This window comes from Ictalurus furcatus, chromosome 6, assembly GCF_023375685.1.
Source record: "Ictalurus furcatus strain D&B chromosome 6, Billie_1.0, whole genome shotgun sequence".
Lineage (NCBI taxonomy): Eukaryota > Metazoa > Chordata > Actinopteri > Siluriformes > Ictaluridae > Ictalurus > Ictalurus furcatus.
This window is the reverse complement of record NC_071260.1, coordinates 28,504,518-28,524,162: the sequence shown is the minus strand read 5'-3', so window position 1 is coordinate 28,524,162 and position 19,645 is coordinate 28,504,518. Positions and strand designations below refer to the sequence as shown.

General features: G+C 39.9%; 2 protein-coding genes across 8 annotated transcripts in view; one reads left to right on the top strand and one right to left on the bottom strand.

The window, feature by feature from the left end:
- Window positions 1–8,876, bottom strand: part of LOC128609091 (plakophilin-4) — a 149,554-nt gene extending 140,678 nt beyond the window's left edge. For both annotated transcript variants that reach the window (XM_053627465.1, XM_053627464.1), the window contains exon 1: window positions 8,670–8,876. The gene's annotated coding sequence lies outside the window, so the exon portion shown is untranslated. The remainder of the gene's footprint in view (window positions 1–8,669) is intronic.
- A 16-nt stretch (window positions 8,877–8,892) lies between these two features.
- The window catches only part of LOC128609093 (coiled-coil domain-containing protein 148-like), a 99,727-nt gene continuing 88,974 nt past the window's right edge, over window positions 8,893–19,645 (top strand). For all 6 annotated transcript variants that reach the window (XR_008386186.1, XR_008386188.1, XR_008386187.1 and 3 more), the window contains exons 1-3: window positions 8,893–9,119; window positions 13,906–13,966; window positions 15,618–15,739. Coding sequence is in view for 1 of the 6 variants with exons in the window: in XM_053627469.1 (XP_053483444.1) it covers window positions 8,922–9,119; window positions 13,906–13,966; window positions 15,618–15,739 (381 nt within the window). In the remaining 5 variants the exon portion in view is untranslated. The remainder of the gene's footprint in view (window positions 9,120–13,905; window positions 13,967–15,617; window positions 15,740–19,645) is intronic.

The window sequence follows — 19,645 nt, the reverse complement described above, 5'->3', positions numbered from 1 at the left end:
GTCTGCTAATGCTAGCGTGCGTATGACGTCATGCGCCGTCGCCTAGGAAGCGGCTTATAGTTCCGTTTAGTAAAAAAAAACCCGCTATTGATGATATTACCTTTCTAAAATCCACACACTAGACGGTAGAGTACACAGCGCATAGTGTAAGCGTATAACGGAATGAAGTAATGTAATAATTAAATCTCCCCCGCGCCACGCGCAGACCAACTAATCCATAATGAGATTCGTTGACGACGATTTTCATAATCGATTATTATCCATTTTATCGATTAGTTGTTGCAGCTCTAATATAAATATATTCATATTTCTTCGCAGACGTTCTCAGTCAAAGATCACATGACCAGTTGCAAGGCACCGTACAGGTAAAAAAATAAATAAATAAGTAGTTCACTACGAGCATTCGCGTCATAAAATGCATCCAAAACCACACAGTCGACAAGGGAACAAAACAACTTGAGTTCATATTGAGATAAATCGTCGGAATGGAAAGATTAGATAACTGAAACCGCACCGGGAGCTGAAATGCTGCAGGTATAACACTCCTGTGCGCTTGGAAAGAAAACAAAACAGGAAAAAATACTGATATCAAACCTCCGAGGGTGGCGTAAAGGAGACGACTGTTGATTTAAACAAAATGTTACTTTATGCAGTTTGTGTCCATGTCGTGTGTCGGACAAAATCATCCACGTTCACGGCATGGAATCGTCGATTAGACAGAAAAAAATCTCATACTGATCCAGCTTTTAAGCTAATATCAGTTTGTACATCCTTCATAATGATATACATGAAGTGTTACACAACATCAGCCCAGAGGAACAGCACTACACACTTTTGCAGACAGACACACTGACAGGCACATACACACACAGGCACACACACACACACACACACAAACACCAACGACTTATCAACCATCACACTCAGTCCTGTGCCAAGAAAAAGTGAAAACAATAGAATTACAAAATATAGTATTGCTACTAACATCCCCCCCACCACACCCACACCGTTCTTAAAGTCAAAGTGCTGATGCAAGGCATTATTTCATTGTGTAAAGGAAATATAATCTTTGTGAGCACAAACTACTGGATATTGTTTCAGACACCAGTTTAAAAAACCCCTCCTGCCTTGTGTTTCAGCAGCTCCAATCTGTGCAAACACACACTGCCTGCTTTTCCTCAGACGAACTGTTCTGCACGTCTGAAAACAGCACGGTGACGCTGAAAATGACATTTCCGTTTATTCAGCCCGAAGCCGCTTACAGCTGAACAGGGCACAATGCGAGCATGAAGCCGGGCAGTGACTTTATTTTTGAGAGACTTTATTCAGGCGACCCGAGGAGAGGAAATTCAACTTAATAACTTTATATCACAAGCTCAGAATCTAACTTCTTTCTTTCTTTATTACCTGATTTCCATCGATTGTGTCTGTAGGACAGGGGCAGATTTTACAACCGACAATAACAAATATCATTTCACTTCATTACAAGTGAGTTTGGAGTAAACACGGTTTCCTGTTTTACCTCAGTTGAAATAAAAGAATCTGCTTTAATCATTTGCTCCGATTTATGACTGTTGGTTACGTTTATCTTCATTTATGTTTATATCTGATTTTCTAACTCTGCGATAAATGTGAGGTGCTGCGTTCACTAAAACTCATAACTTGGAAAGTCAGACCTCCGACTATCATGTGATGTCAGCATCAACAGCAAACAAAGTAGCACTTCTTAGCTTTAAATGAGCTATTGTGTATATACAAGTATTTGCTTTGAATCAAACAGCAGACATATTCGCTTGTTAAATCTATAACACTGAACATACAGTTTACTATTGTAAAGAAGTAAATATACAGAACCTCACTCAAAAGATGAACATGCTTTCCCCTCACTTTGTAGAGGTCTGAAATGACAAAATTCTGAATTATGACTTGCCACATCCGAGTTAAAGCGCACTTATTATGGTTTTGAAACGTGCCTAATTTTGTTTTAAAGGTCTCATACAATAGATTTACATGCATCCAAGATCAAAAAACACTTTAATGTGCTCATAATTTAAACTGCAGCATTACCTTCTTTTCCCCCCACTGTCACAAATGACTCGTTCAATGATCCGTTCTAAATGATTCATTCTAAACTCCCCCTTTCAGAGAGCATATTCTGCTCTGATTGGTCAGATGTCCCAGTCTGTTGCGATTGGTCTACCGCGGTGAGCGAGCAGCCGATGAAGACCAAATCCGGGGCTTTTTGTTATGAACCTACGTAGGTGAGTACAGGAAGTAAAGTGTGGAATCACTAACGGCTCGTTTCAGCTGTTCAGAATCGATTCCTTCTCTTGGGAGTCAATAACTCCGTTTGTCGTGCGCTTTGATTTTTAATTTCACAAACCTTTCTATAACATACTAAATGAAAGGTAATATTTGAAAAACCATAATAGATGCATTTTAAGATAAGCATATCTTTAAAAAAAAAAAAAAAAAAAAAGCGTACAAAAAAGTATAAAAAAAATAAGCAATATATAAAAGTTAGAAAAAATAATATGAAGTGAAAAAAATAAACAGTATATAAAAAAATACAGTGCTTTGCTAGTCCAACGTGAAAAGGGAAAGGTGTCCGAGTGGCTAAATGCATGTAAAGATAACAAAATAAAATTAAACACTATAAAAGAACTGTGTTCTTTTCTTTTCAGTGTCAGCGTGTACCTTCTATCAAACACATTTATCGTATAGATTAGGGGTATACTGATGTGTCGTGACATGATACCTTGCAATGCAAACATGCGCATTATGGAAGTGAGTGATTCACATCATAGAGACCAGCATTCTATTTACATGTTAATTGTACATGTAACACAGCTGCACTGTTTGAACACCACAAGACCTAAACTGCACAACCCACAGAGATCGAATATATAGAGCGCATGCTGGCCGATAGCGCCGGATCACAACAACCTACATGCGTTATAAGTCATACGGTAACACAACCACGTTATAACGGTCATAAAGAGCTCTTCGGTGACTTTTAAACGACACCGGCCCCACATTGCTGTGATCTACGATACCCGAGAACGGGGTCACGGAAGACGGGCATTTTAGCCGACTTTGGAGCTTTAATTCTGGTTAAAATGACACATGCTACGGAGATCATTATGTTTCAATCAATCATTTTACCCAGGTCAGAAACTTTATTATTCAAATAAAATGTTTGGGACAATAATTACATTTATTTATTTATTTATTAAAACCGGAATTGTAATGCTCATTATCGTTACACCCCTAGTATAGATAGATTTATAGAATGAATGAACTTTTTATAACAGCAAATTATATTTTGTATTATGAATGAAAGGTTTATGTCTCTGAAGACACTGTATTTCTATTATCGTGTTGTGTTACGCTGTTAGTGAACAAACCAAAGTCGGAGGTGATGGTACTCCCAGACACAGCTGGCATTAAGACCTCCTTTCTCTTTACCTCTTCTGCTATATATATACACACACATACACACACACACACACACACACACACACACACACACACGAGTCCTGTTCAATCTGAAGATTCTTCAGTTGTGCAAATAAACAGAGTCTGAAGATCAACACCAGTCTCCCTTTTCCTGACTCATAATTGCTGAATTTCTACCAGGGAAACATCTTGAAGCTGCACATATCACTCCAGATGTGGTTGATAAAGACTAGGTGGAAAAACGAGTACTCATTTAACCGCTGCCCTAGAAAAGAGACAGAAAAGAAGATAACTACTACCTGCAGGGCATATTATTAAAAGCCATTTAAATCCAGTTTATAGTACACACCACCCTAATGCGGTGGAGTTTCCCCTGCTTTACCTTACCTCAGTGGATCATTAACAAGAGGGTGTGTTAGAGAGAAAATGTGCAGTGCAGACTAAGGCAGCAGATTTGGAGAAACACTGCTATAACCTACACAGCCACAGAAATAATCCCCCGTACTCCGCAGCCCAACCCTTTTACAGCTCTCGCAAACAAGTCACACATTTGTAAAAAGTGCCTTTTGTTCTTTTCTCTCCCTCAGCATTTTGCTGCACAGCAGTTCAGCTATTATGTCTATCAGCATTCAAGGGGGAATGTACAGACCCGCTGTTCTCCAATCCTGCTTCTTTAAACAGCAGCTCCAGCAATTCTTGTCACAATCCCTTTCGGTAAACTCTGTGACACCATGACATAATCGTCGGCAGGTCAATAAACCGAGTGCTTACATAACGGCACTGTTAAATTCTCAAGAGTATATGATAGAGGGTGTGTTTACGCGATAACGATGTACTAAAAACGGAAAAAGTTCTTTCCTTTGTGTTTTGGAAAAGTTTCGTGTACAGCCGACAACGCTGTCAAAACGATCCCCGTTTACACAGATCCGCGAAAACGACTAAAAACGCTGTATTATGCATGCTAGGCCAGTAGGTGGCGATGTCACTTGGTAAAGAAACACTACGCGCCTTCGCACATAAGCATTCACGTCATATTGATCCGGGCAAGACTGCCCGATAAACAATGAATAACCGTCGGTGTAGATGTGGGTTAATAATGTGGTGTATGTAACAAATGCGTCTCCGCTGGTCGCAGTAGTGATGCAGTAAATTTACACTCTGCTGGAGAAGCGTCAATAAACCCAAAATCTTGTCTCAATCTCAAACACAGTCCTGTACTCCACCACCGTACATTTACATTTTATGGCATTTGGCAGACGCCTAAATTATACAACTGAGCAGTCGAGGGTTAAGGGCCTTGCTCAAGGGCCCAGCATCGGCAGCTTGGCAGTGCTGGGGCTTGAACTCCTGACCTTCTGATCAGTAACCCAGAGCCTTTAACCACTGAGCCACCACTGCCCCATTTATACAACTGAGCAGATGAACTAACCAAGTTTCTTTGTGAATGTTGCAGGCAAAATTGCTTGATTTTGCTGCGGGTTTTTTCAAAATTTGCGATGTAATTTGCAAAGATTTTTTTTTTTTGCGGAAAAACCACTCAAATCGGCGAAATCGCATTCGCACGAAGTTGTTTTCCACACGCTTTCGCAGAGATGTTCGTTGGTAAACGAGACCTTTTAGCTGTACTCATGTTTGGAGCACGTGAATCGAATACAGCTTTGACTGAATAGGTATTGTGATGACGTCACATGACACGTCTTGGCCCAAATCTGCGGATCGCGAAATTGCGAACTCCCAGAAGGACCGACTAAATTAAATTTAGCTATAAATGCACAAAAAGTACAAAGTGGAACTCTTTAAAAAAAAAGAAAAAATTACATTTTGATAATCGGCAAATTGCTTTGGTATAAGAGAAATAAAACATGACTGTTATATTAAAATCAATGACAGGGTGACGTGATGCAGCATGTGACCAACCCGAATTTTACTATTTTCCAATAACAGAAAGTTCTGAAATGTTTTATTCCTCATATACTACAGCAATTCGCCAACAAATACAATTTTTCACTTACACTGAAGCCATATAATAAGCACTCCACTGCAACAACCTACTGCGGTGCAAAGCAAAACCTACCGTGGAAAACAATGAAAACTAAACAAAAACTGGAGTATTAAAAAAGGCTGTATGACCACAGCTCTCTGCAACTCCACAGCAAGTCTACACATTTACATGGCTTCTATTGTTCTCTCAATAGCGACTGCCAGGTAAACCAACATGTTCGGGTTGGATACAAGCACAACGACGTATTTGTTTTTCTCCCTAATTTTACTCTTGGCCCACCAGTGAGGTCTCCACTATCATACAACAGCTACCAACCCGGGAGAGCGAAAGCCTGAGACACGTCAAGCATCTTTTCGAACTGCTGCATCACAGGGCAGCGCGAGACACTCAGAGAAAAGAGCTATCCGCCCTCTTCTGCATACAAGAGCTCACAGATATACGACGTGATTAGCTAGAGGAGAGAAAGTATGCTCCTGTCACACTCACAGCACGGCCATTTTTGCTGTCATGGACTCCGATGCTAAGGACAGCTGACGCATTGTCACGATTCAAACTCGGGATCTCTGGACGCTTTTCTACTGCGCCACTATGATGAGTTTTAACAGCTTGTCGATCAAATAATCCATGCCCTTTGCTCATTCTGACAAAACGACATGTCACTTAAGTTTTACGTCACTTTTGTTTAACAGTCTGCAGTAACCCAGTTTGAGAGCTTGGTTTTTTTTCCTTTCAATAATTACATCAGTGGGGCTGTTTTATTTCATGAGTTGATCTGATCAGTATTAAATATCTGTCCATAAACAGACTGTGGCATCATATTCATTCATTCGTCTTCAGGTGGTCTATCCTGGGAACACAGGGCACGAATCAGAGCGGACTCTCATTCACCCCTAGGGGCTATTAATCAAAGGCGATCCCAAGGGCTTAACCATGGTATGGACATTGGGCGGGTCCAACTCCCCCCCCCCCCCAAACATCCAAAGTTTGATACTGAAAATTCACATATTTAGAACATAGTTTTAGGATTACATTTACCGTTTGAATTCACATGATTTCTGAGTGATAGAAGCTCCCACAGTATGGGGAAATAGTAGGGTGTTGTGGACGTCCTGTGGGCAGATGTATTCTCTACTCCATAACCTACCATGAAACCCACCATACTAAGTAGAGGCGAGCTAAGATGTGTGCAGGCAAACCACACACGCTAACATCTAACCACACAATCCCGACTTTTAAACAAACTCAGAAAGGATGGCTACCTATGAAACTAAATTCAACACTATATATATGTTGTAAATATAATTTCCCCATGGATTCTTCCAAGCAATGCAATGCTTCCACTGCCTGCATTGTGACCAGGTACCATTATTTTCCCAGAAGAGCAATGACTGACTTAGATGACCATTTTAATTTGATAAACTGAATATTCTGTTTGTGTAACTGGTGTCATTTATTATGTTAATGTCATCATGCTGTTTAGCTTGCTATGTAATAAGTGTACAACAATATATAGTGGTAACCTGAAACGTCAGCTATGTAAAGGGTACTGGAGTTTTCTTTTCTTAATTCTAAAGACAAACTGCCATAACTAGTTCTGAATGGAAAACTACAATATGGCCACAACTCAGACGTTAGTTCCATATCTCTCGTTGCCAAGCTAGCACATCTCAGCGTTATGCTGAGCCTTATATTTGTAAAATCACTTAGTTGTCCTTAGCCCAAAGGTAGTGTAAAGGAATGAAATGCTGTACAACTTTCCTTACTTTCACTTGCATTTATAACAGTCTGTCACAACGAACTCGGCGGGAGGTTATGCAAGTGAATGTAACGTTAATGGTCAAAAACTGGAACTGACGTTAGCCTAGCCTACTTCGTGGGCGTGCAAATATCAAAAGTTAATTGACGTTCTTAAGAACAAACCAAGCCATGGTGTGATGCCTTCTATACTAAGCTAAGGTTACCTACTATTTAGGTATCTAATTACTTACTGTCTGAATAAAAGCTTGTATGTTCTGCTGCACTTTTCTACGCTTGGCTGCTGTCTCCATTTCTTACAGACTGAGCTGCTAAAATACATCAACGAACTTGCATTGCGTATGGGCGCAACCAAGTGTACAATGGGGGGGAGGGGGCACACACCCATTTTCCTTAACAAACGGAAATATATTAAAAAGGAATAGACATAAATAAATAGAATATATGAAGAAAAGACAGATCCATTGGTAGGGTTCATTAAAGGGGGACATATAGAAAATATTTTGTACTGTATATTGGGGGGGGGGGGGGGCAGATTGGTATTTCCTCAACATTGGGGGGACACGACCGCCCCCACAGAATGCGTGGTTACACACATGGGCGATCCACATACAGGCAGGCAGGTTGGAGGAAACCAGAGAACCCAAAGGAAACCCACACGGTGAATATGTGAAACTCCACACAGGCATCTGAGAATTGATCTAGAACTCTGGAGCCGAGAGGCAGCACGGCTACCCACTGCACCACAATCAGCTTGAAAATGAAATTGGTGCAAAGTGAGTTCCGTTCCTTTCTTCCTCTCTTGCGCATCCTGCAGCACAGCAAGCAATTCCTGGGGCATTTTTGTGGAAATAAAGAGAGTCAATATTTACCAACCATGTTTGTGTAAAAATCCCCCTTCACCCGTTTTAACCTAAAGACTTCATTATTACTAATGAATCCATAAGCTCAGTTCAGGTGCGCACATAGTAAAAACAAACAAACAAACAAACAAATAAATAAAAAACAGCAAAATCAGGCAACACTATATTGGTTTTACAGTAAAGAAGAGTATAAAGAAGGTAAAGCCCCGCCCACTCCGTCCCCACTCCGCCCACACGCCGTTTTTTTTTTTTTAAACCAATCTCGCGTTCCTCGGATTCCAGTGCGCGCGGGGCACCTGGCTATTCATTCACCTCGAGCGCGTTCTAATCCGCGAGCCAACGTTCCAAACCGTTCAAATTTGAAAACTGTCACGCACGCGCGCGTTCAATTTCCACTACTAACTAACGGTCAACCCCAAATAAAAACCAACACACACACTAAAAAGTCCTGGATACACGGTACTACACGAAAACCTCGCAAAACACAGATTAAGTACATTATAAGCAACCATACTGACTCGTGTGTGGAACGTACGCGGCTTTTTCAGGTCTTTTTTTCCTTAAATACAGCTCAAATAGCAACTCCATACCTTTTGGAGGACAGTTTTAATTTAGTTGACGCTCTGAGTCACTGCAGCCCGCATCGGGAAAAACAAATAAAGCACGGGAATCCGTCCCTGGAGTTATTAGAAGCGTTTCAAAGTCCCGCTCCAGCGCTGTGTCTGCACAGAGAATGCGAACTCTGCTCCATACCATACCGTACTACTGGGAGAAATCCTCCTCCTCCTCTCTCTCTCCCCGTCTCTCTGCCCCGCTTCCACTCCGGAGCTGCACGCGTCCCCATGACGTCACCGCGCTCCGGACACCCAGGTCCCGCTGTGATTGGACACAAGAAAGACGAGCTGCAGTTGGAATGGGCGGGACGTGTGCGCGTGTATGTGAAATGGGCCAATCAGAGACGAACAGCGGTCTCCTTGGTTACGTCTTGTACACCGACTGCCTTCTTTGCAGATGAAGTGTGGAAAGCAAACCTTTACAAGGTATATACTTATATTATAAAAGTTATAGATGTTTATTAATTCATATTTAAAGGTACAATAGTCGATTTTTATTCCTTACTTGTAACCAGGAAGATAAGTAGAATATGCTTAAAAGAACAATGCTTTAAACCGTGGCCTAAGCAAAAGTCTATTAAGTCGCTAAGAGAATCAGGCTGGAAATCGGGCTTCCGGGCCGGAAGGCTTGTTTATGTTTGGATGCGCCTCCTGTCAGTCATTTATGGCGCTTTTCCAATGCACGGTAAGGCTCGACTCGACTCTGCTCACTTTTGGGGGGTTTTCCACTGTGGATAGTACCTGGTACCTGGTACTTTTTTTTTTTAGTACCTCCTCGGTCGAGGTTCCGAGCGAGCCGAGCCGATATTAAATGTGAGCCACGCACTGAGGGAGTACGGATTCTCCTTAACCAGTGGTTCCGTATTGTGCCTGAATAAATGTGTCATTTAAGACATACTTTGCGTATGGTAATAGTCTATTAATCTCATTACAGATAAAATTACAACAAAGGTTTCTGTCTTACATTTATACATCTCGCTTGTTACCGATTTCCAAACAGGCGTTTATCAAAGTCACTCCTGTCACAGCTTAATCTAATTTAGCCTTATCGAGCACTACGTAGGGTCTAGAGTGCCATTATTTTACTTCCTGAATAGGGTCCGTGTTCAGTGAACAGGAAAGGCGTTTTGGAATACGGCCTGACCGTGTATTTGTGCAGGGCTTCGATAATACAACATTATTCCTGCATGTGATGGGAAGTTCGGATCATTTTACTGACTCGGATCTTTGAATCTCGTTCAGCAAAATTAAGGAATCTTTTTTTGAGTCATTTCAACAGAATATAATTCAAACGTGACATGTTGAATTCCCCAACACATCTAGTACTTATGCAAATGTTGATCACATTTGGAATAAAAAATAAACTATAGGCTAATGCAGCCAAGGCCAAATTTTGAGAAACAGAAATGATTCATTAATAGCTTAGCTGGGTCTTCAGTCTATGCAGTCTGTTAGTTCACCTCTGTTAGTTCATTTCTGTACTGCATGGTGCATTGTCTATGCGGCGGTCACCGGAAGAACAAACGACTCGAACCCGCAGACTCGAGAAGTGAACTAATCATTTCTGTTTCCTGTACAGAACCTATGGTTATGTTGTAGCGCATGCACGGTCAAAAATTAATGAATCACTCTCTGAGACAACTCGTTGTTCCTGAGTCATATTAAAGATTCGTTAAAAATGAACAAATTGTTCATAAACGACACGACACATCACTAATTCCTGCGTGAAGGCGAGCGGAAGATGGCACTCACGTTGAGGCGGCACTAAACTGCAGTGGAAAAGCAAGCTCGGAAAAGTAAAGCGAGCCGAGTCGAGTCGAGTTGAGCCGTACCGTGCAGTGGAAAAGCGACTTTAGACACACTAAGGGCCACTGTCAATCCTGGGGGCAGAGTTTCAAGAACATGGGCATGAATGGGTTTAAAGGATGATTTTATAGTTGGTGTTAACTATGCGTACCCGTACACAAGATGGCCGCTGGGGGTATCTTGTGGTTATTTGGCATGTTGCACGTCCTCAGTGTGACGCATCTGTAGGGTGCAATACCAACATAAAGGCCAACACATATTAGTAATACTTTTTAAATTATAAAGTCAGAGTTTTCCATTTGAGACGCAGACCAACGACAACAATCACATTCACTGCACTGCAGAAAGTTTGTAAGTTTATTTAACATCCCTGTGCATGAAATCGCTAAATATTCGAATTTGCCTCGGAAACCAGGTGGACAGAGATGTTTCGGCTCTGGTGTGCTACCTAGTGGACGCTTTTAATCCTCCAGATGTACATAAGAGTGCGTAAACGATGCTGCGTGCGAAGCAACTGCACACACACGTATGTGCGATGAAAACGAAGTTTGCTCACACCTTTTAAGGAGTAAAAAAACATTCAAATATCAGACCCACCTTCGCTTTAGAGACCTAATGTTGAGAAGGAAAACCTAATGCACCTTTAATGCACCTGTTGTATTAATTAGTCTAAACATTTTGTGGCGTGTAGCATAAATAACCTACAGTGAAATTATAGCAGCCTTTCTTCTCCAAATAATACATAATTAAATGAATTAAGAATACAGATGCTGTGTATTAAAGGTTGAAAGAGTGCATTTTAAAACTATATTGTACAAACATTTACCATTTCAGATTGTTTGCTTGCTTAGCAACAATAAACGTTATAGGTCCATGGTGTAGCACAATAATTAGATGAATTATTAAATACATAGTCTGTTTATTTTATTGGTGCTGCCGTGTATTAAAGGTCGGATTAAATCTGTGCAACATAAAACTGCACTGTACACAAATGTACAATTTTACAAAATCGAAGTTTGCAACGATAAAATGAAAAGCCTGCATATTTAATAAACCATCTAGCTACATTATTGCACCATAGACCTAGAACACTTATAGTCCGTAGTGCTTTCATGTGCAGTTTTGGTTGCAGAGCTGCACAAATCATGCACATGTAAACGGAAGAAAGTCACTCCGAGTATTGTATCTAATCTCACATACAGAGACGGGGATTCACCTAACAGCAGCAACATATTCATGCATGATGAAGTATTTCTTTAAAAGCAGGTTAACCTTTCAACAGGTATTGTAGAAAAACACAACAGTGATTTATTTCAGCCATTTTTTTGTTACACGCAACCTAATAGCAATCCATTCTGCTAGTCACTGTGAGTGGAGTAATGCAGAATAATAATAATAATAATAATAATAATAATAATAACAATCCTACACACTTTTACTGATTTAGCAATTATCCCCTGCTGTATGCATGTCATCACTCACTGTGAAGGAAACACATACAACACACACACACACACACACACACACACACACACATGCGCTTGTGCATCTGAAATCATTAACTCAGTGCAATATGGAGAATAAGAGAGATATCACAATGGCTTTTACGTTCCTTTCAGCAATAATCAAATGCAGCAAACGAATTCATTCGAACCCCTACTGGTTCCATTCAAGGCTCTTACACCAAGCAAAATGAATTGAAACGTTTGGAAAACAACTAATGTCTGGTTTTGTCGTCTAAGCGACGAGGCAATGTGTATCTCAGCTGTGTGCTTTGGGGTGGGAGGGGGTGGGGGTACTGGGGAATGATATCCTTCTGTTTGCTATTATCATGTTCATACAACAGGAATGCAATAGTAAAAGTTATGAGCAGCAATCGAAAAACAGATGCCTTATCAAGTCGAGTAGCTTTTATTGTCATCTCAACCATATACAGCTGGTACACTACAGAGTGAGATGAAACAATGTTCTTCCAGGACCATGGTGCTACATAAATTAACACAGAAGTAACTAAGATTTACGCAGACCTACACTGGATTACATAAAGTGCACGTGTGCAAACAGTGCAAGACCGTACGAATTTACTAAAAGCAGGACAACAGGCACAGTAAAGGACAGTGCAGTGCTGTCTGGTACCCTATTATGGTTTTTCAAATATGACCTTTCATGTAGTGTGTTATAGAGCTGTTTGTGAATGTAAAAACATCTGCAAAGTTCCAAAAATCAAAGCGCATGACAAACGGAGTTATTGACTCCCAAAAGAAGGAATTGATTCAGAACAGCTGAAACGAGTCGTTAGTGATTCCAGACTTACTTCTTGTACTAACCTACGTAGGTTTGTAACAAAAAACCCCGCCTCTGGTCTTCATCGGCTGCTCGCTGACAGCGGTAGACCAATCACAACAGACTGGGATATCTGACCAATCAGAGCAGAGTATGCTCTCTGAAAGGAGGAGTTTAGAACGGATCCTTTAGAACGGATCATTTAACGAGTTGTTTGCAACACTGGGGGGAAGAGGTGATTCTGCAATATAAATTATGAACGCATTAAAGTGTTTTTTGATCTTGGATGCATGTGAATCTATTGTATGAGACCTTTAAAACAAAATTAGGCACGTTTCAATACCATAATAGGTGCGCTTTAAAGTCCATCGCAACCTTGTGACAGCTTCCTGATCCAGGCATGAGAATGGTTTCATCGTTCTTCGTTCTCCTTTTGTCAAAGGTATTCTGAAAAAAAAAAAAAAAATATATATATATATATATATATATATATATATATATATAAAAACTATACTATTATACAGTACTGTATAATAGTAAAATGCTGTAAATGTAAATATAACATACTATGATATGATATGACTTTACTATGATAAATACAGTGTTAGCAGCAAGAGTGCAGGTAGGTCAATACAGTATTTGAGTACAGTGTTTTAGCAGCAATTTAAGTAAGAGATGTGCAAAAAAATTGCAAAGGGAGTGGAATGTTGTTCAGTTGAGTACGAGTGTGTGTGTGTGTGTGTGTGTTTTGGGTTGGTGTGTATTTCAAGAAAATAGTGTTTACTGTGTTCTGTTTTCTGTGTCACTATCTGCATGAATCAAGAAACACCAAACCATATGCTGTTTAAAGTTACAAAAACCTGTCACCAATTATTTTTTAGTATGCTGGATTAGAAAAACTGCTGCTGGTGTGTAAACAGTAGATAACTGCTTCTCGGTTAACTTTCTCCATGTTACTTTTAATCCCTCACAATAAGCTGATTACTGCAGCTGCTGAAATGGGAAAGGATTTGGGATGGTACTCTGACCTCCCTCCTACAACCTTTGACTGCTGGCTTTAAATTGCCTGTCATATGCATACACCCATGTGTGAAATTCATGAATTCAATGTCATGTGTTTCAGCGAGAGATGAGTGGGAGAGACCTGCGTGCCTTTCTGTCGAGTCACCGTGCTGAGGATGTAGGTAAGGCGAACCAATGGACTCCAGCGTTCTTTCCCTTTTCACGCAGGAAGATTAGATTCAAGTGCCGGTGCTTCTGAAGCATCTCGAGTGAATGTGACCTGCAGTCTGTGCACAGAGCAATTTGAAAATGGCCTGATTATTGTGCCGTTGTCAGCGGTAACACCGAGTGAAGTGCAGACCTGTATGAGTGACTACTGAGTAATAGAGTGCCTTTCTGGCATAGCTGTATTTTTATTCACAAAAAAGCATACGGCTGTTACTGTTTATTGATCTCCTACATTCACCTATAGGTCTTTCATCTTCTGTATTCTAGCTATATATATATATATATATATATATATATATATATATATATATATATATATATATATATATACACACACACACACACACACACATATATTGTATAGATATGCCTATTTTGTCCGAAAATGCAAATATAGTCTCTCCATACACTGTGAAATATCCACACTATGAAATATTAAACTGTTTAAGTGACGTACATTCTCATTTTCAGTGCCTTGCATAACTATTCACTCTCCTTGACTTTCCCACATATTGTAATGTTACAACTAGGACTAAATTTGGATTATGTACCATGAATGTACATAGCCTATAAAGCTGAAGTTGCTGTGAAACATCTGAATCAGTTCTGGGCCATCCGATATGACACAATTAGTTCAACTGAGTCGATTTGCATGCCATTAAAGTGTCACATGATCTCAATAAATGATTCCTGTTCCTTGAAGAACCCAGAGTTTGTTGGAGAACCTACCTAAACAAACTGCATCACGGAGACCAAGGAGCTATCGAAACAACTCCGTGACAAATATCAATTAGGGTTTGGTTGTAAAAAGATTTGATTTACTGCATGAATCATCCTTAATATTAATATTAAAAATGGAAAAGATGTGGCACAACCATGACTCTGAAGGGCATTCATCAGAGAAGAAACCCGGATTCTGGTAAATTCATGACATATAATCAGAATTTAAGTCCATTTCAGGCTGCAAAATGTGGGAAAAGTTCAAGGGGAGTGAATATTTATGCTAGGCACTATAGTTATCTAGAGAACCGGTCCGATGATAATGTACCACTAAGACTAAACCACCACTCAGAAATGAAGTATACAGAAGTTGCTGGTAGAGACTGACTATGTTGACATACACATCAAATTCTGTTTAAGGTCTATATTTAGGTTGCAGCTATATTCTGAATACAGTGTTTATATGCATACAGGCATCAGAATATTCCTGTATATATGGTTGTTGTAAGTATGCCTGAATTTCCATTCCTAAATACCTAGCCTACAACTAATCATCTGCTAGCACCCACAATTCCTTGCACTCTGAACGTATGCATATGTGTCCTTTCAGTGGATTTTCTGAATAATGTGTTTACATGCAACACATTTCCGATTAAAACAGCCGCATTCCAGGTGTGGGAATCCGAATATTGTCTTAATCTGAATCGGGCGATCAGATTGCAGTGTTTACATGACTCAATACTAATTAGAGTATTGCTAAATTCCGATGAATATCAGAGTTTCGATGTGCATGTAAACGTAGTCAGTGACACTTTGCTGTAAATAAGTTTGCTGCATGGTCCATGTCATTGTGTATGATGGTTGTCTATGTGCTGTACGCTTCAGAGAAGCTGACGCAGAGAGTAAAGGATGATCTGGGAATCACCAAATACAAACCTGTTCAGTATGACAAGCTTCAGGCCATGGTGGAGGCCAAGAAGCTGCACTCTGAGAAGATTGAACACAAGGTAAGAACAGAGTAGAGGGTAATGTTACTGGTGTTGTGGAAATTGGTGCGCACTATTCAACAAGGAATTTAACTTATCTCCTTATATGCCACTTGCTTTCAGTCTCAGTCAGGGCACATTTTCACATTTAGTGTTTTCCTACCTTTGTGTCCTAAATTAAATGAAATATAAAAATGTGTAGTGCGCTGGATTCCCAAGACCTGAGAAATCATAAAAACATATTTATTATACTGTATAGCTTACATTCTCCTTGATCTATTGGACTATTTGATCCTTTTCATAACATATTGATGGAATACTCCAGCATTTTCTTAACCACATCTCTATCCACCACATCTGTAGCACATGTGAGATAACTAGGATCATTTCTCTGTACTGAGAAAAGATGAGAAAACCATTTAGTCAGAACTTGCTTATAAAGATAGTCTAATAGACAGTGTGAATGGTTGTCTTAGAGAATGGTAGGTGGAAGTGAATTCTGACAGTATTGAGTTAAAATATGGTTTATAAACTAGTTTAAAACATTGCACTCTGACAGTAAAGGGCTTAGGATTAGACAGATATTAGACAAAGTCTTGCCAAATCTTTCCAACACTGAGGCAATACAGTAAAAAGTGATTTCAGTTATTTAGGCTTTCAAGAAGGTTTAGTGCTATTCATGAACTGTTGTATCCATATGCTGGTAATAACCACACATTATTCCTTCTGGAGAAACAGTTCCATCTCAGAAAGATGAATTGTACAAATAGAAACTGTTATTTATAAATCTTTGCGTAACAAGTGTATGAAAAAAATCTTGACAAACTCTGTTTTGCACAAAAGTTTATTCACAGCTCAAGAGTGCTTTCACATATAGCGGTTTCGTCTCAACCGCCAGCACACGTTTTACCTGTAAATCCTACAGGAAGGGATCACAAGCTGGATGGGATGTTTTTTTTAAAAAGGGCTGACGTTTTTTGTTGAGCATACAAAGTTGAAAAAAGTTCAACTTTTCAAAAAAAGCACTCAGTGGATCAACAGCTTTTGTACCTTTCAACCAAACAGGTTGCAAGGCACCAGTTCCAGTGAAAAAAAAGTATCTAATTATTGAGTGAATATAAGAAGATTAAATCACAGTTAAATCGAAAAGGATTTTATTTCCAGTTTTCCAAATTTGCAATGTAATTAAAAATACCAGTTTGGCTATTTTTATATGTCCTCTATTTCCCAGACTTGTCCTCTTTTTCGGATCTTAAAAACACATCCGGCTGGGATTTCTACATTTGAGAAAATGCCCGGGATTCGGCTTTAGTTTCATTATGATGTGCTTATGGCCTAATACTGCATCATGTGTGTGCATGTTTGCATTGCTTTAACCCCTCTCTGTAAGCCCTCGCAGTTGGGCAATTTTAAAAGGCTTGTAGTAACTATTGGCCAAATTCCCTCCTCTCAACCGTTAGCCTACTCTCAGCGAACGCTGTTGTGTACAGTGTCAAACAGTTGCTTGACAATAGCAGCAAATGACAGCTGTCCTGAGTCAAAACAATGCCCATGGCCATACGAAGCAATGCGATAACATGAAATGAAAAATGACCTTAAATGGTCATTTTTCATTTCATGTTATCGCATTGCTTCGTATTAAATGGCCATTGAAATGTGTGAATGATGGTAGAAGGTTCACTCGTGGTATCTAATATTCTATTTTATTCCATGGACATTCAAAAGAAACTTCAAGGACATTCAAAATGTGAGCAGAGTGAAACCAATTTTCACTTTCGGTTGAGGTAGGGAAGGCTGAGTGGGGGGGGGTTGGGATGTGTGATACCAAACCCCCCCACCCCCACCACAAAAAAAAGGTGTCCTCGTTTTGGAAAACCAGAAAATGGTCACCCTAATTTTTGGGACATGCACCATAATTTTGGGGGTATATGGATGTCACTGAAACTGTTGCTGCATACAATCAGGTCACACATGTAGCTCAAATTTTCTTGATTTTCTGCCTCTAAAGTTACAATGAACCCAAACAACCTCCTCATCACCATAATTAAACCAATCTTTATTACTGATAATAATAAATCTAGTCTAGATAGCTAGCTAGGCTAGTTAGTTGATACTAACCAGGACTGGTAAGAGTATTGTTATGGATGTGCAGAGAGAGAGAGAGAGAGAGAGAGAGAGAGAGAGAGAGAGAGACTTTGATTATAAAGAGTTTTAAGTAAAAACATTCGTTCTTTTCTCAGTACAGACAGACAAATTATGTAACGTACCAGACTCAGGAGGATTAGGATCCATGTGCAGGATTTATTCAGTATGTCCAGGATTTTGAGAAGTTTTTGTGAAAGCTGCGGCCAAAAATGCTTGATTTTGCTGCAGCTTTTATCTACATTTTGGAGGTTTTATGTGCCTTTTTTGTGGAAAACTACTTGAATTGTAAATTTGAAGTCGCAATTCCACAAAATTGTTTAGTAATTTTTGGTAAATGAGACCTTTTAGCTGTACTCATGTTTGACGCATATGAATCGAGGAGGGCATCGTGATGTCACATGACGCATCTTAGCCCAAGTCTGCTGAGAATGTTCGGTAATTTGGAAAAATTGCAAGCTCCTCAGAATATTGTGGAGTTTGCTTGATTTTGCATCAATCGTGAAATCCTGGAGGGACTGCTTAATGAATAACAATCCAGAAATTGTTGTTGTTAAGCAGGCAGTGGTCAAACACCGAATTGGCATTAATTGTCAGAATGCAAAAGAAATTTAAAAAATTGTCGAACACATTATACCAAAATAGTCAAGGCACAGAAATAGCAATCAGAAAAAACATGGTTCCACTACTTACACAAGTCAAATGAATGGAAAGACTTCCCAATGAAACCATGCACTTATCTAGTGAGCAAATCAGGAACTAGAAATGAATGAAACAAGAAATAAGCAGGGGCGCACAGTGGCTTAGTGGTTAGTACGTTCGCCTCCAGGGTCGGGGGTTCGATTCCCACCGTGGCCCTGTGTGTGTGGAGTTTGCATGTTCTGCGGGGGTTTCCTCCGGGTACTCCGGTTTCCTCCCCCAGTCCAAAGACATGCATGGTAGGCTGATTGGCATGTCCAAAAGTGTCCGTAGTGTATGAATGAAATACACATGTGAATGTGTGTGTGATTGTGCCCTGTGATGGATTGGCACCCTGTCCAGGGTGTATCCCGCCTTGTGCCCCATGCTTCCTGGGATAGGCTGGATACACTGTCTATTAGACTATGCACACAAAGTCTATACACAGGGCAGAAAAAGGTTAGGTTGAAAAATCTTGAATGCTCCTTCAACATGGTCACCCGGGCTATGATTTCTACCTCTGCTATTTTTTCTCAGATTAAACTCAAACTGTTTCTGCCAGCCCGGTTTAGCGTCATAAAGGACTTCAGGAGGATTTCAGGACAAAATGTTTGGGCTACTTTAAGTCGTGTTAATTTGTCAGAGAATCTCCCCTAAAAGGTTATTTTAGGTACAACATGTTTGTTTATTTAGCTTGTAATAAAAGGTGTTTTGTGAGCATACATGGGCTTGATAGAATTTTTAATTGGGCTCTATTAGGTCCATTAGTGTGAGACAAACGCACTTGTGGAGATGAATTGTGAAAAACAATATGACTCACGCTAATTGAGTAATGTCCTTCAGACTGTAATTGAGTTTGAGGAGTGAATAAACTATGCATTGGAGGGGCACTTTTAAAAAAAATAAAAAAATAAGTGTGATCCCAGACTGGAAATTAGACAATTAGTTGAAATAATATACTAATTCATAATATAATGTGATTCCCTCTGCACTGCACTGCATCGTATTTCAGTGCTGTTCACTTTGCGCTAAACCGAGACAGCTAAGTGGAACTGACTTTCAATAAAACTTTGGCACAGAATCAGAGTGGATGATGTAAATGAAGCC